Source organism: Venturia canescens, chromosome 10, assembly GCF_019457755.1.
Source record: "Venturia canescens isolate UGA chromosome 10, ASM1945775v1, whole genome shotgun sequence".
In the NCBI taxonomy this organism is placed as follows: Eukaryota; Metazoa; Arthropoda; class Insecta; order Hymenoptera; family Ichneumonidae; genus Venturia; species Venturia canescens.
In genome coordinates, this window is record NC_057430.1 from 18,441,719 (window position 1) to 18,464,839 (window position 23,121).

General features: G+C 41.2%; 3 protein-coding genes across 9 annotated transcripts; 1 reads left to right on the plus strand and 2 right to left on the minus strand.

Annotated features, from left to right (window-relative positions):
* The first annotated feature begins 20 nt into the window (after positions 1–20).
* LOC122416938 (RNA polymerase I subunit F) lies at positions 21–3,495 on the plus strand. Its single transcript, XM_043430098.1, has 4 exons — positions 21–509; positions 692–834; positions 1,185–1,380; positions 1,579–3,495. Exons 1-4 carry the CDS (start codon positions 328–330, stop codon positions 3,284–3,286), a joined length of 2,229 nt encoding a protein of 742 aa, XP_043286033.1. The 5' UTR covers positions 21–327; the 3' UTR covers positions 3,287–3,495.
* On the minus strand, positions 3,479–19,928 carry cyc (basic helix-loop-helix ARNT-like protein cyc). Of its 7 annotated transcripts, none has more exons than XM_043430095.1 (14): positions 19,794–19,928; positions 9,782–10,153; positions 8,711–8,782; positions 7,919–8,156; positions 6,588–6,680; positions 6,359–6,476; positions 5,679–5,864; positions 5,296–5,542; positions 5,086–5,224; positions 4,798–4,916; positions 4,638–4,720; positions 4,382–4,545; positions 4,136–4,307; positions 3,479–4,002 (listed from the first exon to the last, which is right to left on the minus strand). In XM_043430095.1, exons 1-14 carry the CDS (start codon positions 19,805–19,807, stop codon positions 3,818–3,820), a joined length of 2,202 nt encoding a protein of 733 aa, XP_043286030.1. In that variant the 5' UTR covers positions 19,808–19,928; the 3' UTR covers positions 3,479–3,817. The 7 variants fall into 7 exon arrangements, with proteins under 7 accessions (XP_043286030.1, XP_043286031.1, XP_043286028.1 ...); XM_043430096.1 differs by having other exon boundaries at positions 9,782–10,090; positions 19,794–19,822; XM_043430093.1 differs by lacking the exon at positions 19,794–19,928 and adding an exon at positions 11,199–12,775 and having other exon boundaries at positions 4,798–4,871.
* Positions 19,929–20,118: 190 nt separating this feature from the next.
* On the minus strand, positions 20,119–21,744 carry LOC122417348 (nitric oxide synthase-interacting protein homolog). Its single transcript, XM_043430786.1, has 5 exons — positions 21,429–21,744; positions 21,242–21,353; positions 20,619–21,028; positions 20,403–20,511; positions 20,119–20,286 (listed from the first exon to the last, which is right to left on the minus strand). Exons 1-5 carry the CDS (start codon positions 21,602–21,604, stop codon positions 20,215–20,217), a joined length of 879 nt encoding a protein of 292 aa, XP_043286721.1. The 5' UTR covers positions 21,605–21,744; the 3' UTR covers positions 20,119–20,214.
* Between the last annotated feature and the right edge of the window lie 1,377 nt (positions 21,745–23,121).

Consider the following 23,121-nt stretch of genomic DNA (forward strand, 5'->3'; position numbering starts at 1 on the left):
TTATAGCACACAGAAGCTTCTTACATTCGACGACACATCGTCGCACAAAGTGACGTCACTGAGTTCTGAGCAGTTCTGAGTGGCGAATCTCAAAGAATAATCGTCGGTTCGAACGTGGTTCGAACCTTTCGAACAATGGCCGATGCGGTTGTTACCAGTGGCCAGGCTAGACGGCTAGACTCACGGATTTAGAGCGTGAGGCTAGCCAAAAAGAGAAGAAGAAGAAAAAGAAGTCGAATTCCGAAATACTGTAAGCAACACGTGTATCATTCTTTTAATTGTACACAAAAATAATGCTGGCTCGATTCGTACTGCAATAAGATAAAAATGGGATCAAACTGTATAAAATGGACAATGCTCGAGCTAAAGGGCTTATTGGAGGACGAAGATGCTCGTGTAACTTTTCAACGATCGAAAAAACACCTCTCTCTTCATCCATTCCAACTGAATGATTTGAACCGAGCACTCCGCGAAAACTTGACTTCCAAAGTTAATTTTTACGATCATGAGTACGTATTTTAAAATTTAAATAACGAAATATACATTTCTCATTGTGATAAAAAAAAAAGCGGATCAATCTTATTGAAATTAACAACCGTAAAAATATCTATTCCCGGTGAATTATTGCTCTCAATTTTTTAAATTTATCATAAACTTATATCATGATGTTTTTTGTTTCTTTATCAAATAGCTTACAAGGTCTGGTGTTGGCATACAGACATAATAAACTCCTAGACTCGTTAGCAGGCATTCTTCACGACTCGCATTTTATCCATGTAAACATTGAGGCAGATTTTTATGTTTTCAAGCCTGAAATTGGCTGTACTCTCAAAGGTAATAAAATGAAACTCATGAGAATTGCAATTGATAGTTTTTTCCAATCGCATAGGGCAAACAAACCCAATAGTCAGCCTTTTAGAAGTAAAAAAATCTTCAAACATGTCTTTCATACTTTTGCCACTTGTATAAAGAAAAGTCTGGTTGTTGGATGCTTTACTCTATGTTAAACAGTTTTGTTATAATCAATCGTTTGTTAATCAACAATTATTTGTTAGGTCGATCTCTATTGATATTTTCTGTCAACATTTATTACTTATTATTATTGTACAAAATCTTGTTGATGTGAAATGTTCATTTCTGCAAATGAAAATTCAACTGATGTCATTTTTCATTGACGGATTAAGGAATCGCAAACAAAAAGGCTGGAAATCACTTGGGTGTTTTAGTCCACAAAGCCTTCAATGTTTCCATTGTGAAGGATGACGATTGCCAAGAATGGCTCGGAGATTACGTTTATGTCGGCCAACAAGTGAAATTCACAGTGACTCATTTGGACTTTAAAGGAAGATTGCCGTTTATCCGAGGCGAACTGATCGCTGAGTATGAAATTCTGATATTCGTGTATTTTGAAATCCTTGAACTTTTCCAGTCTCACAATCGAACAGTATAAACGACCTTGGTTATTTGACAAAAAAGTGAACACCATTCGAATTGAAGTCTGAAATTATATTTTCCCTTCCCTGGACAGTATTTTTAATCGATGCGATGAACACCATTTTCCTTTTCTGCCTCATTTAGCGAGACCATGGGCCAAGTTTATTATGATACGATAAGCAACAAGAATACCGGTAACGAGCGAGTGGTTGAGGAGGAATATCCGTTGAAGGAACGAAAGAAAATATCAAAAAAGTCTTGTGCAGTTTTGACCAACGGGGACGATGAGATCGATTCGTTATTACGGAACAATGAATTGAGTACTGCGCGTAAGAAAAATGAAAAGAATAAGTTAATTGTCGAAGAAAAACCGTGTACCAGTGAGAGCAAGATCAAAAGAAAAGATTCGATGGAGAAAAAATCGAAAGAACATAAAAAGACTGTTGTAGATTCAGAAAGTTCGAGCGAAGATGTCGACGAAAAGCCGAATCCAAAAAAAATAGCCATCAATAGAACGAACGGTAGGAATTCAGTGTCAGACTCGGAAGATTCGAGCGACCATGAAAAAATAAAAAAATCAATTTTGAATACGATAGTACAAACAAATGCACAAACCCGTAGTAAAAATAGGACTGTTGATTCGGAAAGTTCAGACGACGATCGAAGCGCAACAAATCGTGGCTTCGATATGAATAAATCGCCGAATTCTCCCGGCAAAAGAAAAACATATTCCAGCAGCGTTTTGCGAAATAAATCTTCTAGCATCGATTCGGACACCAGCACCGACGAAAAACCACGAAAACCAACAGTGTCGAACAAAGCTAGGGTTACGAACGAAACTCTGGCGTCACCGACAAAACGATCGAAAACAAATCTAATGGAAGGGTCTATGAGCGAAATAGACGTGAAGCCAGGACCCAAAGTGAAGGGGAGAAAGAAGGAGGATGAAGAAAAGACGAATGTGGAGGTGGATGTAAGAAGAAAAAGTGCTGCAAACTCCAACGCGCATCGAAACGAGGGAATCAAAATGAAGAGCGAGAAGGAGGAGAAAGCGGAGGAAGAAGATGAGAGAAAACAGAAAAAATCCAAAGTGCAGGTGATGGACGGAAGAAAGTTAAAGAAGGAGGAGGAAGAAGATGAGAAGAAACAGAAAAAATCCAAAGTGCAGGCGGCTGACGGGAAAAAATTAAAGAACGAAGAAGAAGAAGAAGAGAGGAAGAAGAAAAAATCCAAAAGACGAGAAACTGAAAACGGTGAAGAACATCGGGAAGAAGAAAGCAAGAAAACGAAGAGCAAGCAAATGTACAAAATCGAAGAAGAGGTCGCGAGAGAAACTACAACAAGTACTAGCGAGTTCGAGTTTGTAAAACCCGACCTGGACACATTCGAAACTCCGATAACGAAGAGTAAGCGGAAAAGGCGAAAAACAATAACGGAAGAAGAGAAGAAGGAGGAGGAGGAGGAGGAGGAGGAGGGGAAGACAAATACTGTGCAAACGATTGAGTATTCCGAAGAGTTTTTCCGTGATGTGAGAGTGAAAATCGAACCAGATCCATCGGATATCGAAGATTTTAGGCCGAATAAGAAAGAGAAAAAACGAAAAAGAAAGATGTCCGGGGAAGAGAATTTTGTAGTAAAAAGTGATGATATTTACGAAAATATTGAAATAAAACAGGAACTCATGTCGGACGTGGAAGACCTTAAATCGAGTAGAAAAAAATCTAAAAAGAAAAGCCATGAGCAGAGTTCGGGGGAGACTGTGCCACAAGTAAAAACGGAACGAGATGTGTCGGAAGTAAATAGTCCAACGAAGAAAAGGATTAAACGGGAACCGGTAGATTCTCCCGAATAACGGGATAAAATTACGACGAAAACGTGATTAAATAATCACAGAGTCTATCTATAAAAATATATTTGTACAGGCGTACATATATATTTGTATATACGGAAATATTTCGTGAGAGATTAAATACGAAAAATGAAATGAACCAATAAAACATTTTTGTTTTATACCGAGACGTTGATTATATATTACATAATAAAATATTCTTATTCTGTTTATTATTATTATTATTATTATTTTTCCATAATGAATTAACGTTTGGCCAAAATTTTCTAGCGACGATTGAAGAAGCCACGGAAACATTCGCTAATACAACAACAATCGTTGAAACAAATATCGTTCAATAGAGAATATATATAATATTTTTTACGATGATTCGCCGCAAAAGCATCGAGATGAAAACCCCTTGATTTTTTCACCCTTCAGATTTTTCTCTTCTAATACTAATGTCCGCGTATAGTATTAATATTCGGCAGAGATGTCGTTGAAGTTAATTTATTTGACGATTATATGCCAAATATAACCCGAACGATCACGATGTTAAGGAAGTGGCCACGGTAATCCTGAAAAATCCACCGGTCCACCAAGTCCCGCGTCCGCTTCCAATAAACTCATTATTACCGCCATCGCGGCTTCATCGTTACCGTCCGAGGGCAATGCGTTCGGCGATTCATTGAGCACTGTTCCACCGATCATTTCCAGCATATCATCGTCCGGTTGCGTACCTGTTGTCGAATTTTATTTTCTCTTACGTTTAATCTCTTTCGTTAATTCACCCGAATTATATCTTAATAATGAAACGTCAGTTGCAATGGATTTGTCTCAATGATATTCTAAAAAGCTTCATAAAACAACGACCTTGAGCATTCGCCATACCGTTGCCAGCGTGCACGCTGTCTCGGCCAATGTGTGGATTGTAATCGATAGTTTGACCGGCGCCGCTGTTCATACGATTTTCGGCACTACCCAAACTAGTCAAATGTGAAATATCTCGAATGTTTTCGGAGGCAACTATATTTGTAACCTGAAACTGCAAAATCACGCACCATTGCGGTTAATCGGTCCAAAATGTATTGAACAGCTTAGCGCGAGAATATAACTCACTTCAGTATTGGTAGATCCACGCTCCTGCGCTATAGAATTTGGACTGCTGACCGAGCAAGAGTCCTCGTTTCTTCTTTGATTATCCAAAACTTGTTCCGCTATTCTACGTCCGATCTTACTCATTTCTACGTGACTCGAAATTAGCCTCTCCAATCCACCGTTGCCTGCAAGTTCGAGATGTTCATAGGCCAAATAAGACACGTTTTTTGTGGAAATAATGAAGAGTAAAGATTTATCAAAGAGCATTATCGCTTACTTTCAGCGAAATAATCATAATTGTCCTTTACGCTTAAACCCTCGGATCTGTTTACGCTACTGTCGACTTGGCCCGTGTCGCAGCTGAAATTTCGCGTATTAAGGAAATCGAAAATAAATTATTAATTTTTTTCTCTAAAAATAAACAAGAAAATACTCACTACACGGCCGAATTTTTTGATATAAGATATTCGATATCTTTTGTCCAAGGATTTCTAAAAGACTTCCAGTGCGACTGCAATTTAACGAAATTCGAATCCTTTGCTCTGAACCTGTATATCTATATATATATAAAAAAATATTCGGAAGAAAATGGTATTATTTGACATTGTTGAAAAAAAAAGAAAAAAACACCGTCGTTGATTGCCAATTTGAATAATTGTTTTAAATCTGCCGATATTGGTATATTGCGCAGGAGTTTATAAAAACTTTATGGATAAACTCGTTACCCTGGTAATGACATTTTCGGTTCCTTGGAGGGCAGCTTTGTGAGAATCGGCTAAATGTGGAATGTCGTCGTGATGAAAGTACTCGTACAAACTAGTGCCCAAAAGTTCTTGCGGTAAAAAACCAAGAACGAGAGTAGACCTGAAAAAATGATGAATATTTTTATAATTGAAAAAGTTTGGAAAGATAGAGGCAATTGGTTGAACGGATACCTCTGATCCACAAAGAGAAATTTTCCGTCGATGGCGTGACGTGAAATGAACTCGACGGTCTTCAACGGTGCAGCGTTCGGGCCTCTGGATAAAGACGGCAATGCAGGCTGTATTCGTCCAACTGCAACGAGACAGGAGAGGCTACACCCTTCACCATCCCCGTCACCCTCGTGTTCCTCCAAGCCAATTTTCGCCGGCGCCCAAGATTTTAAATACCCGGTGCAATGTATCACGCAATATTTCCAATCTGCAATTAACCAAACTCTAATATCAAATCGATTTTTATTTATTTCGCAATTGCAAACTGGACGAAGAACGATCTTTGATGAATTATTTATAAAATCGCTCTTATTGCTTTTGACGAATAGGACGAGCGCACTCACCCACGGTTTGTTGTTTTTTTCTTCTGTGACATCTCGTCCCGGTATAAGCTTCCTCTTTGACTTGAGATTCTTCGGAAGATCCGGTAACGTCGAGTTTCCGTTTCATGCGACAGAAAAACGATCTTCTCGCGCCTGGACACAGTCTTGAAACTCCTTGAGGAACGTCCGTTTTGACAGGTAACATGGCTAAGAAGATACCCGTAATTTATAATACGCGTAAGAACATCCCGGCGAACAAAGACTCGGGCAAGAGAAATTCTCTTTGAATTGCAACTAAAGTTCAAGTGATTTTTTTTTTTTTTTTTTTTGATCGACGAAAAATCTTATAGAAAAAGTTGGAGACTCGTTATAGATTCGAATGATCAGCAGCTAGTAGCGTTGAGCATTGAGTAACGCAAAAAATTCGATCTATCGAGCTTATACGGATAACGAGAAGAACTTCATCATCGATAAATTTATGAAGATTATGAAATTGGTGTTTATTAAGTGAGGATTCGCGATAAATGCCAAATGTGTGAAAAACCTGAATGAAAAAAAAATTGATGGTTGTGCACTACTGACATTTCGAACGAGTTGGGGGAATGGAAGAGTGTCGGAGAACGCGTCTGGTCAGTGCGCGTAATAACGTATAGGCAAGCGTTTTACAATAATAAAAAGAAGAAAAATTGTGTGCTGCTCACTCTTGGCGTCTATTAATCTCTCACGCGGGCTGAGATCAGACGAAGAAAGTTGTTCCTTCACTTTGGCCACGTCCTTTGGATGGAGAATGTCGAACCAACTCTGTCCCAAGAGATCATCCTGTTACGAAGATCGCCACGAGAGGACTCGATTAACAAACGAAGCTCAAAAACAAATTTTGACAGTTTTCATCGTTTTTTTTCCCCCCCCCTCTTATTTCTAATCTATTACCTGTGTGTAGTTGAGAATCTGAGAAACAGATTCCGAAACGTATAAAATTCTACCTCGATCGCATCCCACAACGAAGACAAATCCCTCGGCTGCCTGGAACAATAAATCGCTGTAATTTTTCGAATCATCGGGTTATAAAAACTTCAACCTTGGCAAGTGGTTGAATCGTAACTCCCGTTTTTTCAACTTGTCTTGTTTTTCAAAAAAAGCGTTAGTGAGTTTTTAATTGGATTTCATGAGGACGTAAAAATAATTGGTAATTGAAGAAGGAGAAGAAAAAAGCGGTTTAAAGGAAATGGACAATGATAACGAGCATGTAATTTCGCAAGTGTTGGCGCGCAGCGCGGTGTGCACGCGTCGGTGACCCGAGTCGGTCTGGTATGCCGGGCGTGGCCGGTCACCTTCTCTAGGATAACGTGTAGTATACTACGTTTGTAATATAATTTATTTACCGCCCGGTAAATCCGTTCGTTCGAAAGCATGATCCTCGATAAGAGCGCCCGGAGATTTAAACGCAAGAACATTATACACATAATGCTTCTAGTATTGCCACATATCTGCTTCACTACAATGCACGCCCTCGTCGACTCTCTCTCTCTCTCTCACTCGCATACACTTAATCCTCTATAACTAAGAAAAATAATAGAAATTTCAAAACTATGCACAAAAATTCTGTCAGACGACGACTCGACGATCCTCCAAATTTTTCTCGCAGCAGATTCAATCGAGTCATCGAGACACATTATTCGATCGATAAGAAATGCACGAAAGAGAGAAATTCTTGGCCAAGATCCGCGCGTGTGTGTGAGTGTGTTTCGAGATACTGTATATGTATAAATTTCATGACTGAGGCTTCCCCGACACTTTGTATGGGCTTGAGGGAGCCTAAGGACTCGCGCTCCTGTAGCACCAGCCGTAGGGTAATAACTCGGGAGTTATGCAATTGCTAAGTTTGACGCACGAGCGTATGTGTATATATAGGAGAATGTATAGAAGACTCGGGAGAACGTTTCGCGCGACGAAGACGTACAATTTTCACAAGTGCGTGGATATCCTCCGATGTGACGAGTGCGACGTCGTTTTCGATGAAGCGCGTTAGATATTTTCCCTTTTCATATTTATATTCATGCTGGATTCGTCATATTTATTGTAATAATTTATCAACAATACTTTTATTCGATGTCACCGTGAGTTGTTAAAAAATCGTCTCGAGTAAACAACAACAACACCAATTTTTTTTCTTAGTAACGCTATGGTGAATGAAAAATTTGATGCGTGAAAATGCGTGAAATGCAAAAGCGACAGAGCGATGCATGAATTATTGAACTTACTTGAAGAATGAGTGTTTTGAGCTCTTGGTCGCTGATAAAAGTAGGTTTGTAATGAACCTCCGTATAAGATGTGACCGCTCCGAGGATTGTTTTTAAATGTTGCACCGCCATTCGGAGGACGGTCAATTTGTCCAACTTCCTTGACATTGCGTGGCACATGGGTATCATCGCCGAGAGTTCGGTTATGTAGGTGTTCATTTTGTCGCGTCGCCGTTTCTCAATTTCGCTGTGATTTTGTCTAATACGAAAACAGAGTCGTTTCGACCGTTCGTTAAAACGAGATTTATATAAAAATGATTAAGTAACTCAACGCGAGAGCAGAGCGTATTCGAATTATTATAATCGCTACAGATTTAAACTCGAATAACGAATCCTATCGAATGACATATTTCTGAAAAAGCGCGAGCATTATAAATCTAGTCTTGATGAAGGAAGAATCTTGTAAAATTTTCATGCGACAAAGGTGCAAGCGCATTTCAATTCTTTCTTATTATTCCGATATGTTGAATAGAGCGCGCGAGGATTTATATATTGAGAATTAGCATCGCGAGCGCGGAATCGACATTTTATATAAACACGTATAGTTAATCCGGGGAGTATACGCGTAAGTGTAAACGTTGAGAGAAGCCATGCCGCGGTGTCGAACATGATCCGAGACAAGGTGGGTCAAGGCCATACGCACAATCATCACCTTTTGTTACATTCGGCTTTCGCAAATCGCACGCGCATGCGATATTATACTTTTTACATTCTCGATTCAAAATCTCATATGTAAAAAAAAAAAATACTCACTTTTTGCTATCGGTGTTGGGCTTGGCGAACTTTGGCTCGTCACCGATTGCATCCGTCGATTCGTTATCGTCCCTGCGCATACAATATCATTTTCAATATTTTTTCTTGCGCCTATCTTCATAAAATAAAAATAGTTTTGATGATTTATTTCTTAGACCGGCGAATATCGGGATCGATCGAAGGTCGCGATATCATGTATTCATTTATCGAAAGCACACGTTTTACCGAGATGAGAATTCAAATGTTCCTCGATTGTTGAATCGAGGAATCGTTGAATTATACTTGCGAAAAAAAATGAACTAAAATTAATGAATATTAACCAAACACAATATTTTATTCCGCTTCTTACTCTATATCGTTAGCCTGAATTCGTTAAAATAATATACGTTTGTCACAGCAAGTTATGCTGGGTGAAACAAATTTTCTCTCGCGCTTTCACATTTGCTTCTCCGTCTTCGTAAACTTCGGAGGGTTCTGACGTACTCGAGGTTTGCCCCTTTGACGCTTTGAACTTGGCAAAGTCGAGAAACGACTTTGTCCGGCTTCTCTCACCTCGAACTCTTCGCTCGATTGCACACGAGCTACGTGCGCAACCCCTTCCACCACACCAAACTCCTTTTCCCTATATATTTATTTACTTTTTCACCAGCGATTCAACAATTTATTATTATTTCCGACTCTCATCAACTATTATACAATAATAAAAACAAATGTCCTACCCCTCAAAGAGTCGTTTGGAACATTCCCAATGGAAAAGACTCTCGAGGGACTCGATCTTCATAGATCACAAGACGAGCCTTGCTCATCGGAGTTTGATTGGACGAATATTAACTCGACGTGTTACGTCATTAAAATTCGAGAAGATATTACTTTTTCCGGCTTATTTCACGCTATAGGGAGAAGGTGAAAAAGTGTATGGGTTCGCGAAAATGAATAAAGCGCGTCAATCTATGAAAATAAAATTGGAGCAAATATGCGGTAAAAAGTTGAAACGGAGAAAAACGATTGAAAAAAAAAAAAAAAAAAAAAAAAAAAAAAAAAAATTCGAAGATGACGGAAGCGAGTACTTACTGTAGAGAAATTTTTCGTTTGTTCGTAAGGCCCGGTGAAAAATCGTCACAGGGTTCGGAGTTTGTTTCGTCCAAGCTGGGACTGTCGTCGATTTGAAATCGATTCTCGAGTCGCGAATGATGAGGATGACGTCGTCGTCGATGATTATCGCCGCTCGTCAACGCATCGTCCCGCACCCGAGCCCAAATCGGTCGGGATCTTTTGTTGGTCGTTTGTTCGGAATTGCTGTCATTATCGGTGTGGATCGGATCGATTATTAAATTCGGATCGTTGTTGCACGTTTGACGATCGTCGACGGCTCCCGTCTCCCTATCACCGATGATTCTTGAATTATTATCAGCTCCACCGAAATAAACGGCGCTGCAGGAATCACTGTAACTCAATGAATCGTCAGCCGATTATTCTGTTGCAATCCTGTTTGGTTGATTTTTTGTTTGCTCTTTCGCTTTTTTCTCTTCTCTTCGTTGAGCTTCTTCCGTTCGTACAATCAAGGTCGTCTAGTCGATTCGACGCGTGCTCCACGAGCTCAACGAGTTCCGCGTACATTGGTATATATACATCAGTGACGTAACGACGATTGCACTAATACCACGTTTTTTTTTTTATAACAGATATAAACAAGAGAGAGAGAGAGAGAGAGAGAGGAAGAGCAGGGAATAAGAGCGCAGCGACGACTCGTCAAAGTGCATTTTCCAGCCGTGATGCTTTTTTATTGCTATTGAGAAAAGAAATGGAGATTCGTGTCTCGTGCATGAATGGATATTGAGCTCTAATTTGTCTTTCGACGCATTATTGAATCTCAATCTTTCCTGTCAATGGAAAATTCCTAGCATCATTCGGAAAAGCCGTTTCTCATCGTCTTCCTTCGCTGCGTATAATTTTTTATATTCCCTTCAATTGCTCGTCTAAATAATAGGCTGTTGAATGAAAAAATTGTATCGACAACTTGAAAAATTCCTTTGGTATATATATTATAAAAGCTCTTTTGGATAAAACGTACAAGCGATGTACGTAAGTAGAGCATTTGACGCGACTTCAACCTCGGTGAATCTCGTAATTCAAGCAGTTGCGCGTCCAGCTTCTGAATATTCACTGAATTTTTCTATGCTATGTGTGTACAATTAGAAAAGCCGGAAAAAGGCTTCGATCGAATAGTCGCGTAGTTCGTTGCAAGAATTACACAATTTTTACAATAATTTTATGGAGAAAAATAAATCAACAATAGTTTTCACACAAATTTCGCACTGATCGCCGCAACGGTCGACTTGTATACTCGTCGTTGAGCTCGGTAATTCTCGCGGCGATGTGTTATATATTTTCAAAATTATTTCATTGGTTTTTGTGGTCGATGAAAGAAACGTTGGATATATTTGGAAAAAGAAAAAAAAAAAAAAAACGCATTGAAATGGAAACTCACCGTTGAATGGCGGAGGATAAATTGTAATAAGTTCGTTGTTGAACATGTTTGGTCGATCGAGAAGCAGAATCGTTGTCGTTTTCAACGTCAGCGTCGTCTTGCTCGTCGTCGGGGTTCCGGCAATTTCTCAACGCGGAAGATGGATAAAGATGGGCGGTTGTGCCGGATGTCGAGAGCCATTGATGTTGGCGCGGACAAGTTTGGCTCTCGTTGTGAATACGATGGGGGGGAGGAAGTTCATCCAAGGAAATGAATTCTTGGGGTTCCTGGTTCGTGTGAAAGAGCCGATTGTAGCTCTGTGCCATGTCCTGAGCGACCATTTCCTCAAAAGATTCGCGCGATTATCGCAAAATATGAAGAAATAAATGTTTCAAATAGTATAATCAATGCGGTCGCTTGTCGCGGTGTGCTGGATCTTCCGACGGGAAGCACTTCCGGCGAGGCACAACGCGGCGATCACCACTGCTGACTTTTTGGTTGATCGTTGAAAGCGGTTCATCGTGGAAGCGCGCTTTGTTCGGCGGGCTGAGTCGAACAACGACGAGCGCAACGAGGAGGATCGAAGATGCGAGTTTTTAGCGGTGATTCGAGTGGGAATTGGGATGAAAAGTCCTTTCGTGAGTTTGAGAGGCGAAATGCCGAATTTCGATGTCGTTAAAATTGGGGCAAGCAGGATTTCGGAGAGATCGAAATATTCCGGTAAAAATGGTGAAATCTCCGCGAAGAAGAGGATCGACGAGGCCGATGAAGAGGGCGATAATTTTGGCGGCTGGTTTGGCAAATATGGCTACCGTCGGTAAAAAGAGAAAAGCCAAATTGTGGAGGAATCTGAGAGCGGGAGAGTCCGAGTTGCGTTGATGGCGCAATAATTTCGACGCGTCGGACCGAGGGAGCCCGTCCGGGTTGCCGGCCGTTGTTCGCCGCCAGTGTCGAATGGTGCGCTTCCGGCCGATTCTCCGATGATAACGATGCTGTCGGCGACGTCCCGGAGCGGGAACTCCGCGACGTCGTTCACGTACTTGAGCGCGTTTTTTCTTCCACTGAGAAACGTAAGATTTTACGGTCGATTTGCAGGATATCCCGGCGGTGGGACCAAAATGGCCGGTCTCTCGTTCGGTACAAGTATTCTCGATCGTCCCGTTGGTGCTGGCTAACGGGTTCCTCGTCGAGTTCGGAGTCGTGAAATTTTTTGATCCGATCGCGAGACTGATCCCCGTCTCGTTGATTCGTCGACTATTATCGCTGGCAAATCGTTTGGCCAACAAAATGGCGGCTGAACAAAGGATCAGAGGTAAAATGAAAAATAGTTTGCCACGAGAGGAGAACGCGATGGAATAAAATGCGACGATCGAGGACGAGCCGTAGGCTCGATTGTTATAAAATAACGAGAAGGATCTGCTTCTCGACGCCAGTTTACGAGAGGACTACTCGCCGGGAGTTCAACTCGAATTGGATAGGTATAAGAGTTCTCCGCGCGCTCTCGGAGAAGGCGCGAGTCTTTCTCGCTCGCGCACAGGACACGCGCGCACGCTGTGATACACACCGACCGAAAGACACGTGCTCGCGTGTGACGGCGCAGGTGGGAGTGACTCGAGAGCCGAGCGTGCAACGCCGCTTATATACCCGTCGATGGAGCACCGCCGAGCTGCAAGGGCGGTCGCCACCCTCTCCGGCGTTACCCGCAAGCATCGTCCTCCGCGGGGGTTCGTAACTATACCCAATCGACGATTGGACCAGGGCCCGCAGCTCTTTCGTCTCCCTTCGTCTCCCCTCGAATCGAGTTGTGTATGCATCGGACTTACGAATATATCCGCGACACAGGCGCATTGAGCGCGAGGGAACGAGACCGCTATATTATGACGTCAAGCCCAATATCAATGGAAATTTTAACTAACCTAAAACCTTCTATAAATAGCATTTATACTTTTTTTCCTCCCTGCTACTTTACCACGCGCACGCATTAGCAGAAAACTTGACAAAAATTCGACCCGCCCTGCTCCCCCGAATGAATCCGCGATAATTATAAATACCCGAAGCTTTGCAGTTTTCTTCACGAATAACGGTTAACCATGCAGCATGTAGCGTGTATAAATTAAGACGATTCGAATAACTTGGCGGCATCGAAGTCGTGTTATCGCATTCGTCCTTCAAATTTACGTGAATGTATATACGTTCACAGGTTGGTCCTACCGCGACGAGCGATGAAATTCCCGGATAATATTTTTCATCGACGTTTACGGGACCGGGGCGTTGATACGACAAACTCCCCTTATTAGTCCTCCCCTTTATAGTTCCAACAATTTCTTGAATGTACGAGAGAATGAAAAACCCCGTCAAGTCTCCGCGGATCGCTTTTGTACTTATTTTTTTTTTTTCGCTATCAATAAATGATGTTTCATCCACTTCTGATTTATATAAATCCTTGTTCAGGTACCGCGAAGCGTTAACTTGACAGACGTAATGGAGCATAGGATGAAAAAAATGTGCCTTCGACTCGGAATTTTGTTCCGATTTTATTCGTAAAATTTCATATTCGAGCCGTCTTCGTTTTGTTCGTCGCGATGTTCCGCTATATCTTTTGAGCAAACTCTTCTTTCGAATATGAAAAAGAAAAAAAAAAAAGGGCTCGAACGACGCGCGCGCGCGACAACTTTTAGCAGAGGGACTCGCAAGCGAGATTCACGCGAGACGAGAAGCTGACAAAGTGGCCCTTGGTCCTACTCTCAGTAGGACCAAGGAACGGGGGAGATGAGCGGAAAATCGTACGGGGAATGCGAGAGCAGGTGACGCGTACATCTCCCCCCGCGTGTTTGGATGGAAAAACGAGCGCGGGTTCTTATACGGCGAATCGTTCCAACAGCATAATACTCGTGTCTTCGAGATTGAAGAACGATCGAGTATACTTGGCATATATGAGAAAAGTTTGAAGAAGGAACAAGAGGAAATGGGAATGGGAAAGATAGAGAAGAAAAAAAATAGAGAATACGTCGAAGAGGAATGGAAGGTCAGCGGATTCAAAATAGTTGGCTGAACGACGGCGGAGGTGGAGGGAGGGCCTCCAGAAAATCACGACGTTAGATAGTTTTGAACGCGAAATCGTACGACTTGTTGTTTGGCCCGAGGATGACCGATGCGAAGGATCAACTCTATCCTGACCGATGATCCGCGTTAATTGCATTAATTAGCTATTAGCTGTAATCCGGGCATTTGGATTATTGACTTTGTACGTATGTACCGATAAGCCCTGACGCATGTACAGGCTGTCCAATCCGCGGTAATCATCGCAAACCTGGACCTTTTTCATTCCCACCCCACCCACCCCCCCCCCCCCCCTCCCTCTCTCTTTCTCTAGGATTGTGTTTATTTTATTGAAGATTATTCTTTTTACCGCATGTCGAGTTTCGACGCGGTACAGAACCACGTTGAGTAAGTATATTTATTAGCGAGTCCTGAAAGAGGTTAAAAAAAGTACGAGTCGTAAAACAGCCAACAGCCATGTGCACTTTCGAGGCTCGAGCGCTGCCTATATATACCAGCATAACAAAGCGGTATTTTAGCGACTTTTTTTCTGTGCTCTCGAAGATTGGTCTTTTGCATTTTTCTGATCTGCTCCCTCCGCGCGAGCCTTCTCGTATAATTATTAACCTGGGAAACTCCGGTCGAGCAGAAGAAAAAAATAAAAGGAAGAAAAAGAGAAAGTATAATTAATAAAACGTTATCTTCGAAATATGGTATACAACGCGAATGCAAGTTTTCGACGTGCCTATACAGCAGGACACCCTGTATTCGCGATATCGCGGGTGCGTTGCAGTTGCACAAAAGAGGACTCAGGAGCCGATCGGTTGACGCCGCGTTTGTCCACCGTTGCAGCCATCATCATTATCCTCCGTATAGCCGATTAGCCGATTCCAATAAGCCTCCAACTCGGCCCGTTCGATCCCCGTTTGAACTCACCGCGCGCTCTCTATATTCATTAGCGACATTCGCGTTTCTCTTCTTTTCTATCCTACCTTCGTCCCTTTTTTTTCTTTCTTCTAATCTGTCCCTCGTTTTCGACCAGCCAAAATCTCCATCATCGTCCGAGTGCAAGCGGGGGCGTTGTCAACAATTTTCTAAAAAGTTGAATTGAATCCTTCTTCCGTTCTTTATTCTTACTATTCTGACGCTGCGCTGGCAGCTTTTCACTCGCGAGTATGATTTCGGGGGAAAACAAATTTCAATAACCGACGAGTCTTTTTTCAACATCGTGACATGTGAAAATTGCGATCAACGAACCCGTTGACATATGGTTTTTTTTTTTTTTTTTTTTTTTTTTTTTTACTATATACCACTCGTCTCGGTATACGAGTGACCTTCGCGAATGAATTTGAGCCTTATATTAGCCCTGAATGAGAATTCCTTTGCGGAGGTTTGTTTTTTTTTTTTTCTTCCGAGGAAGCAGCGTAATTCCAATCGTATCGGGTAAATTCGCTTGATTGGTAAGTCGAGACATTGAGGATACGGCGAGAACGAGAAAAATCTAACGCCTGCGGCAAAACGCAGTTTTCTCTCCTCGCTTCCTCGATTATTTTCCGTCACGTCGAAAATCTGCCGATACCCAATTGCGTAATCTTTCCGTAAATAAAAAAAAAAAAAAACCGTCGAAAGAAAATATTTTATTTCGAAAATCCGAGTGGAATTTATGAAAAATTCTCATTTTCACAAGCAGGAATAAGAAGAATTCTTCCTCACGGTCCAGCGGTCCGAGACTCTCCCTCCCGCTTGTCCCTAGCGTCGCGCGATCAAATGATTCTCCGTTTCTCCGCGAAGCCATGCACCTTTTTTTTTAATTGGCTCCTGACTTATTGTTATTACGCTTTCGTGTCAAAGTAAGTCGAGAGACTTTTTCTTCCTCGCGAATTATCAATGCTGCGCGTCGCGTCGTCATAAAGTCCCGCTTATTATTATTTTTTCCTCCAATTCGCTCGTTAAAGCAACTCCTGCCTGACTCCTGCTCCCCGGCGAAGAGACTGCACGGTTTTATTTGAGTAAAATAATTTGAGGAGAGAATCGTCATCGTGATTAGGCAAATGAAAATAAGGAGCACGCGGACGAGGTTTTTTCGCACAGATTTTATACGCACCGAGGCTATAATACTCTGAAACACGGTGAGAAGCACGAGTTTCGGTTTCCAATTCAAAACAGAGGGCTACATATTTATAATTGTTTGGAATTGTAAAGGACGAAAGATGCTCGAGGATCGATCGAACGGCGCTCGGGCGATTTGACCAGCAGCAGCAAGTTGCGCAATCTATACGATGATTGAGGTGAGACGAAGCCGGGGCGTGAATATTTTTTTTCACTCAGCTGCGTCAAGTGAAAAATTTTCGACTCCTTGAATTTCTCAAATTCAATTCGACCGAAATTCCGGAGGAATATGAGTCGATGCAAATTTAGACTTTGATTGGGTGGAAAAGATAAAACGAGCAGGTGATTTTTATGATAATATAAAGGTTGTAAAGAATTCGAGAGCTGGAAGGATGTGATTTTTATTTAGATTTTCGAAGGCGGTGCTCAGCGGATACTAGGGAAAATATGCCATGCCTCTTCCTGAATCAAGATTAGTGAAATCGATGGAAAGGGAATTTGATTGTGCGGCGACAACAGCCACGATTACGTAAACTAGCGAGGTCCCCGTCTTCTCGTCCATAGATACGAATAATCTGCGTTTGACACATCTCGTCTTGCCAAAGACAAGTTTGTTTATACAACCCTTCGTTGAACGTTCAACGACTGTATATCCCTTTACAACGCCGTTTATTCGTTCACGCTTAAGGCAAATTAAATCATGTAATATTAATGACAATTGCATTGCACAATATTTTGCAATTTATATATCGTTACGATTCGATTTGGCTTTCCGGAAAACGAGTTTGAAAGTTCTACCGCGCTCCCCGCATTCGTATTTCATCATTCAAAGTCCTATTTAAGCGTCGGATAAACAATACTTTCGCAGGTACTATTTGAAAATCGCCAGAATCGAGGGCGACTCGTTGCAATAAATTATAGAATTACGTTTTTTTTTTTCATCGTCTTCGTTGTATCGGAATTTCTTTGAAAATGCAGAAAATAATTCTGATGAAAGATTCCAAGGGACTCCGCATGCGTGTTTTTTTGTGTATCCGAATTACGCGTTCGACAGACAATTCATCACGGGAGGGAGAAGAAAATGAACGTAGTATATATAGTTTAATTCTGTCTTTCTGTAGTTAGTCGCGTACAAGCGTTGCTGCTGGGTATATTAAATCGCATACAATATCTTTCGTCGACTTATATAATATTATTAATGAATTATGTCCAAACTCAATGCTCATAGAAAATGATATGACATTGAGCCATAGAGGATTTTAGCGGGTCGCGTGAATAGCGAGGAAATATGGTAGAATTAGAGAGAAAAGGAGTGCGCGGTAGAAAGGTCCTATTGGCCTGTATATTAGTGACTCGTATTGAATACAGCTCGAGAGCGTACGAGAGTTCTAGAACCGCCGGCGCGTCCGCGATACGACGCGATATCAACATACTACTAAGATTTGCATTTGAAAACGCTTCGACCTTTTCGTCAGCGCTACGGAGTATCGCTCGCTGCGACCGCTCCCCCCCCCCCCCCCACCCCACCCAGAGCCTCTTTTTCCGCTGTCACCCTCCCTGCTGGCTCGTTGCGAGAGGGTCTCTCCTCTGTCCCGGGTCCCGGAGTCCCGGCCCGGCGAGTACGCGCGAGTTCGGACCGAGCATCGTACGGATCGCGCGAATCACGTCTCAAACCTCCTATCTATGCGTGACTTTCTGTCACGCATTTTCAACTAGCGATACAATCGCCTCTCTCTTTCTCACACTCGGCTCAAGCTCTCGTTTTATATCACCATTTTCTCGTTCATGACCTCTCGATCCAACGACGATTTGTATACCGCGAATTCTCAACAATCGAGATAAGCATTGAATTTTATTTTATTTCGTCGCTGCCGTTCCCGCCGCCGTCGCTTCTTTTTCTTTCTCCTGCTTTGTTTTTCCCCTCTTTATATTTCCACAGTTTTTCTTCGTATACGCGCGTTGTTATACCGTAAGCACACTCGCGCCTCTATGTATAAGGTGTAACGTATACTTTTCGGCCTAATAATCGAACGAATACTCTATTCGTTATATTCATTTTTATTCCAATTTTCGTCTCCGTTTTCTCGTTTCCATCAAATACGAGATTCATCGTATTATTTCACTCGATCCTCAATAAACCAGTTTCCTGGTTTTACGCGTCGCCGTTTTTCCTTATTTCAATAACCGAGGCTCTTTTGCGACTTATTTTATGCACATGCGACGCGAGAAACGAAACTTTTAAATTTCGCTCATTATTGCGCCTTCGTTTCATTGATCGCAGAGGAAATGAATCGAAGAAAAAATCTAAACGCGAACGCTTTAATTGATGAATACAGCCCTCGCGCCCCCTGCTGCTGCTACTCCGAGGGCCCACCGCGGTGGGAATATGACCGAGCGATGTCCGCCGTGAACGTGTGCAACACTTTTTTTGTTTTCGTATATGAGGTAACGTATCTCGCGAACCGCTCCGCCGCCGCCCCCCTTCGTCGCTCTTTGCTTATGTGTATATACCAACCTACGATACCACGTCGATCGATATATATGTATATATACATCACACGACTCTACAACTGTGGAAATTGCATAATGAGAGCTCTCTCATATACTAGCTGGCTCAGCGAGAGATGGAAAGAGAGAAAGACACTGATCTGTACCTGGATACGCGATATAATGCTCCGTATATACACTCGGAGAGAAGGGCGAAAGCAACGCGCTTTGAGTCGAAGAATAACGAGACTTGAGCCTTTCTATATATCGATGTTCGATATGTTATGAAAAGTTCTCAAGTTGTTGCGCTTTATTACAATCTGCTTGATTTTAGCGACTACAATACTTATTCTTGTCGATATCATCTCCGACGAGCTGCGGAATCCTGAAATCGTAATTTATATTCCGTCGTCTATAATTATCATACTCAATTTCTGCTTGCGGCTATCGCTTTGCGCACATAGAGTCGTAGCAAATAATGAAAATACAATGCGAATGAGCGCGGAGCATTTCCGGAAATAACACTCGCACGTATGACTTCTTTTTTTATATATTTCTCTTCCCTTTTTGTTTCTTATTGTTGTACACCGCGAAACTGGCTCAGATCGCGCGGTGGAATTCGCGGTTTTCTTTCTAATTTTTTTTCATTTACACGGACCGTAGTTGCGGCTGTCCTCAAAGAAAGTTAACAATTTTTTTTCTCAAACAAATCTCGTCACCAATGCCGGTATAAATGTATATGCTTCGACGTCGAACGTTTTTCTAATATTTTTTATCAATTTGGGCTTTACGCGTCGTTGTTTATAACACATTCATGTATATGCGGGCAGTATTTTTATATTCGAGAATCTAGATATATGAAGGAATAAAAATAAACATTTTTAAACAGTATTTGATCTGTAGATACGAAAAATAAGACACTATACTACCACCCTCGTTCGCATATAAACTGTTCTATATGAAAATGACTGATACACTCACCTGAAATTAACCATGAATCCGTATATATGGAGTCCCAGTGGCTTCTCATCATAGCAATGAAATCGAATACATGCAAACACGCGGGGATATACAAACACACGACGAAAATCGACTGGAAGTTTGAGCAGATGAAAAATACTGTTGAGTTGCGGGTTATATGATTTGCCGCCCGATCCGATCGCCATCGACGCTCGACAACAAACTCGTGCAGTTGTTTCCTCAACCTTTTTGGATTATAACGGCGATGGCAGCACTTGACAGTGTGATCTACTTTACCTATGGTCGGTAATATTTTCGTATTTATAAATTTTATTCGTACATAGTGTTGCATTTCGAAAGGTTTTATTAAAATATTCCGTGTTTCGAGTGGTTTACAACTGTAGTAAAACTAGATGAAAAAAAAACATTTCATTAAATATCGCTAAGCCTGAAGTACTGGACGTTCGTGTTTTCCCTCAAGACGATCGTTAGCCGCGGAGTAGCCGGTTCCACCCTGTGCACGAAGCGAATATCCTTTTTTGAGTTCAAAATTTTAAGTACAAAGAGGGGGGGTACAGAATCAAATAAAAAAAAAAATTAATAATATCGGATTTTTAAAAATGTAATCACCCTCTGAAGCAAAATGATATCGTTCTCAGTGATTTTGGAATTGTCCAGTGGATTAATCCAATCCTTTTTTAATATTTTCTCAACGCATTCTACCGTAACGACGTCTCCGCTGCAATTTCAAGTGTTTCGATTAAATTTTCTGAATTTGAAAACAATGAACGGTCGATCTCCGATTTGGAATATTTTTTACAGCTATTTTCACCAAAAGACGCTTACGTAGTTTTTATAACCGCACAGGGAACATTGTTGCCCAAAATGTCATGCGTGATGGGACACATGTAACGAGCTTGTTTGACGATAAGAGCTTGCTTATCATCAGGATCTTTGACCTCTGTGAATTTAACCGGAATAAGATCTTTCAGTTTCAAAACACGTCCGCTCTCTGGGCAATAAATATTTTTATCTGGTTTATTGACAGGCGCAGGTTTGGCTTGTGGAGTTTTCGAAGGGATCCAAAAACTGGGTAAACTCTTGTCACGCCCGTTGGTCATGTTTGATACAGAATGACCGCTCTCAGTTTCCTGCTTGTCTTGTCCTTTTACTCGTGACACAATGTTCTTTTCTCCTTTCAAAAAGTTCTGAAGCTTTTCCAACTCCTCGTTTACCGTTTGTTCCCGGGATGCTTCCTATTTTTGTTAAAGTTTTATAGTAATAAGCGACGCAAAACATTTCTCAATGTGTGACACAACAAAAACCTGCTCACAAAAACAAGATTTTTTACGAATTACGTTTATACAGATGAACTATCCGCAAACAATGAAGGACAATTTTGCAGTTGCAAAGGGATTTTATGATTTAAGATAAGATATAGGTTTGAGTAAAAATCAAATTCACAAAACCTCATCCCGTTGTTTTTGTTTTTCATACTCTTTCATCTGTCTCGCGTACTCCCTTTTTTTGGTTAGAATATATTCCAGAATAGCTTCCTTGTCAAAGAGATAACCATCGCGTCTGAAGTTTTAACCAACAATTATTTGAGTTTTCAAGAAATTAATCGTTATTTCCAGAAAGTAATTAGATACTTACGTTACAACGGGATTTCTACATGGCTGCAAAGTCAAACAACAGCAATCAAAATCTTTGACAGAATCTTTGCCAACCCTGTGGCTGTTTGTCCCGTAACCTGAAGCGGCAGCATCTTTTTTTTTTTCGTGATAAGTGTACACTGCTCCCGCTGTACAATTTCTTGCGTGCCGCGTCATTTTTATTCCAATCGATTATTCAATAGCTATGGTAGACAAATTTGACAATGTTGACGACGATGCAAAACTGTTTACGTTCGTGCTGATCCGTGCCTCCGTGCAAATAAGTAAATGAGAAATGAGAAATCAGCTGACGCAACTGACAATTGCCGCGTAGTAATAGGTAATAGTAGTACCAGTAGTACCATCATACGACGCGTACGCGCGTCGCGCGGCGGGCGAGAATAACGGCGGGACATATGAACGAATAATATCAGAAATCTGACCCAAGTCCCATCCCGTACGCCAAGTGATCAGTTTTGTTTTCATTACAAATCGGGAATATAACTAAATGCAGTATTAACACGTAATGCAGCAGCAGAAAAAAAAACATGATTCTTCAATTCGATGCAAAATATAAATGCGAGGCAAATTTAATGACGAGTTCGGCAAGCGGTTAAAGGTATAAGAGTAATACCTTTGATTTGAAACACTTCAATATACGGTGGTGAATAATTTCAATTAAAACGTGTAGAGCTCTTCTCTTCGGTTTTCTCGAGCTCATCGGACGATGAATCTTTCGATGATCCTTTTCCAAGAACAAAAGTCGTTCGGACATTTCTCGTTGAATAATCCCACCGCTGTTTAAGTAAAGGATTATTTTATCAACGCTTGCACGATACGGTGATCTTTTGCCGCGACTACAAAGGAAAAACTTTCACTTCAAAAACAAGGCTGTGCATCGATCTGATTTTGTTCGGTATCCAATCGACTAAGGGTATAGTTAAGTTTTTAAAGGTCCGTCAAAAAGGCTCAAAGCTTTTGACAATAAATCGAGTTTATATGCTTATAGGTGAATTAGCCGACTTTGTTAAGATCATCGAACGACTTGAATTCAACTTGACCTTCTTTTTGCAACGTAATAAATGATGGAAGAGTACAAGGGGAATATGGTGAGCACGCAAGTAATACACTCGGCATTACCGCAGACCTGTTGAGTTATCGAAACGCCAAAAAATACACGATCATAAACTTCTGCCAGGTTTGTACTTCGAATCCTAGCCATCGCATTGATCCGTCAAATCAACCGTAACCCCTAACTATTTTTACATTCTGAAACTTAAGAAATATGAGTATCTTCTTCATTGCTTGCATTATAAGCGTTTGTTTACGAACCACCAATGAATGTTTTTTTTTTTAATTTTTTTTGCATCGATATATTAATGGATATTTTACCCACGTGGGGCGTTCCAATACGTGCGGTACTTGAAAATCATCGTGTGCACTATATGGAGTCGCGGTCGTCAGAGAGCACGAAAAAAATCAATGTGTAAGTAGAAAGTTTGCTAAAACTCCCCCGTTCACTTTTCTAATGAACTTTGAAAATTCAAAATTCCCAAGAAAAACGATTGACGTAATTCTTTTGCACTTGATTCGATCGAGTAAGACTTGGATAATTTCACCATCTGTCGCTATCAAATTGATTTCCCATCTGGAAATTGGGACATTGAGCGGTGAAATTAAAAAAAAACGCATAG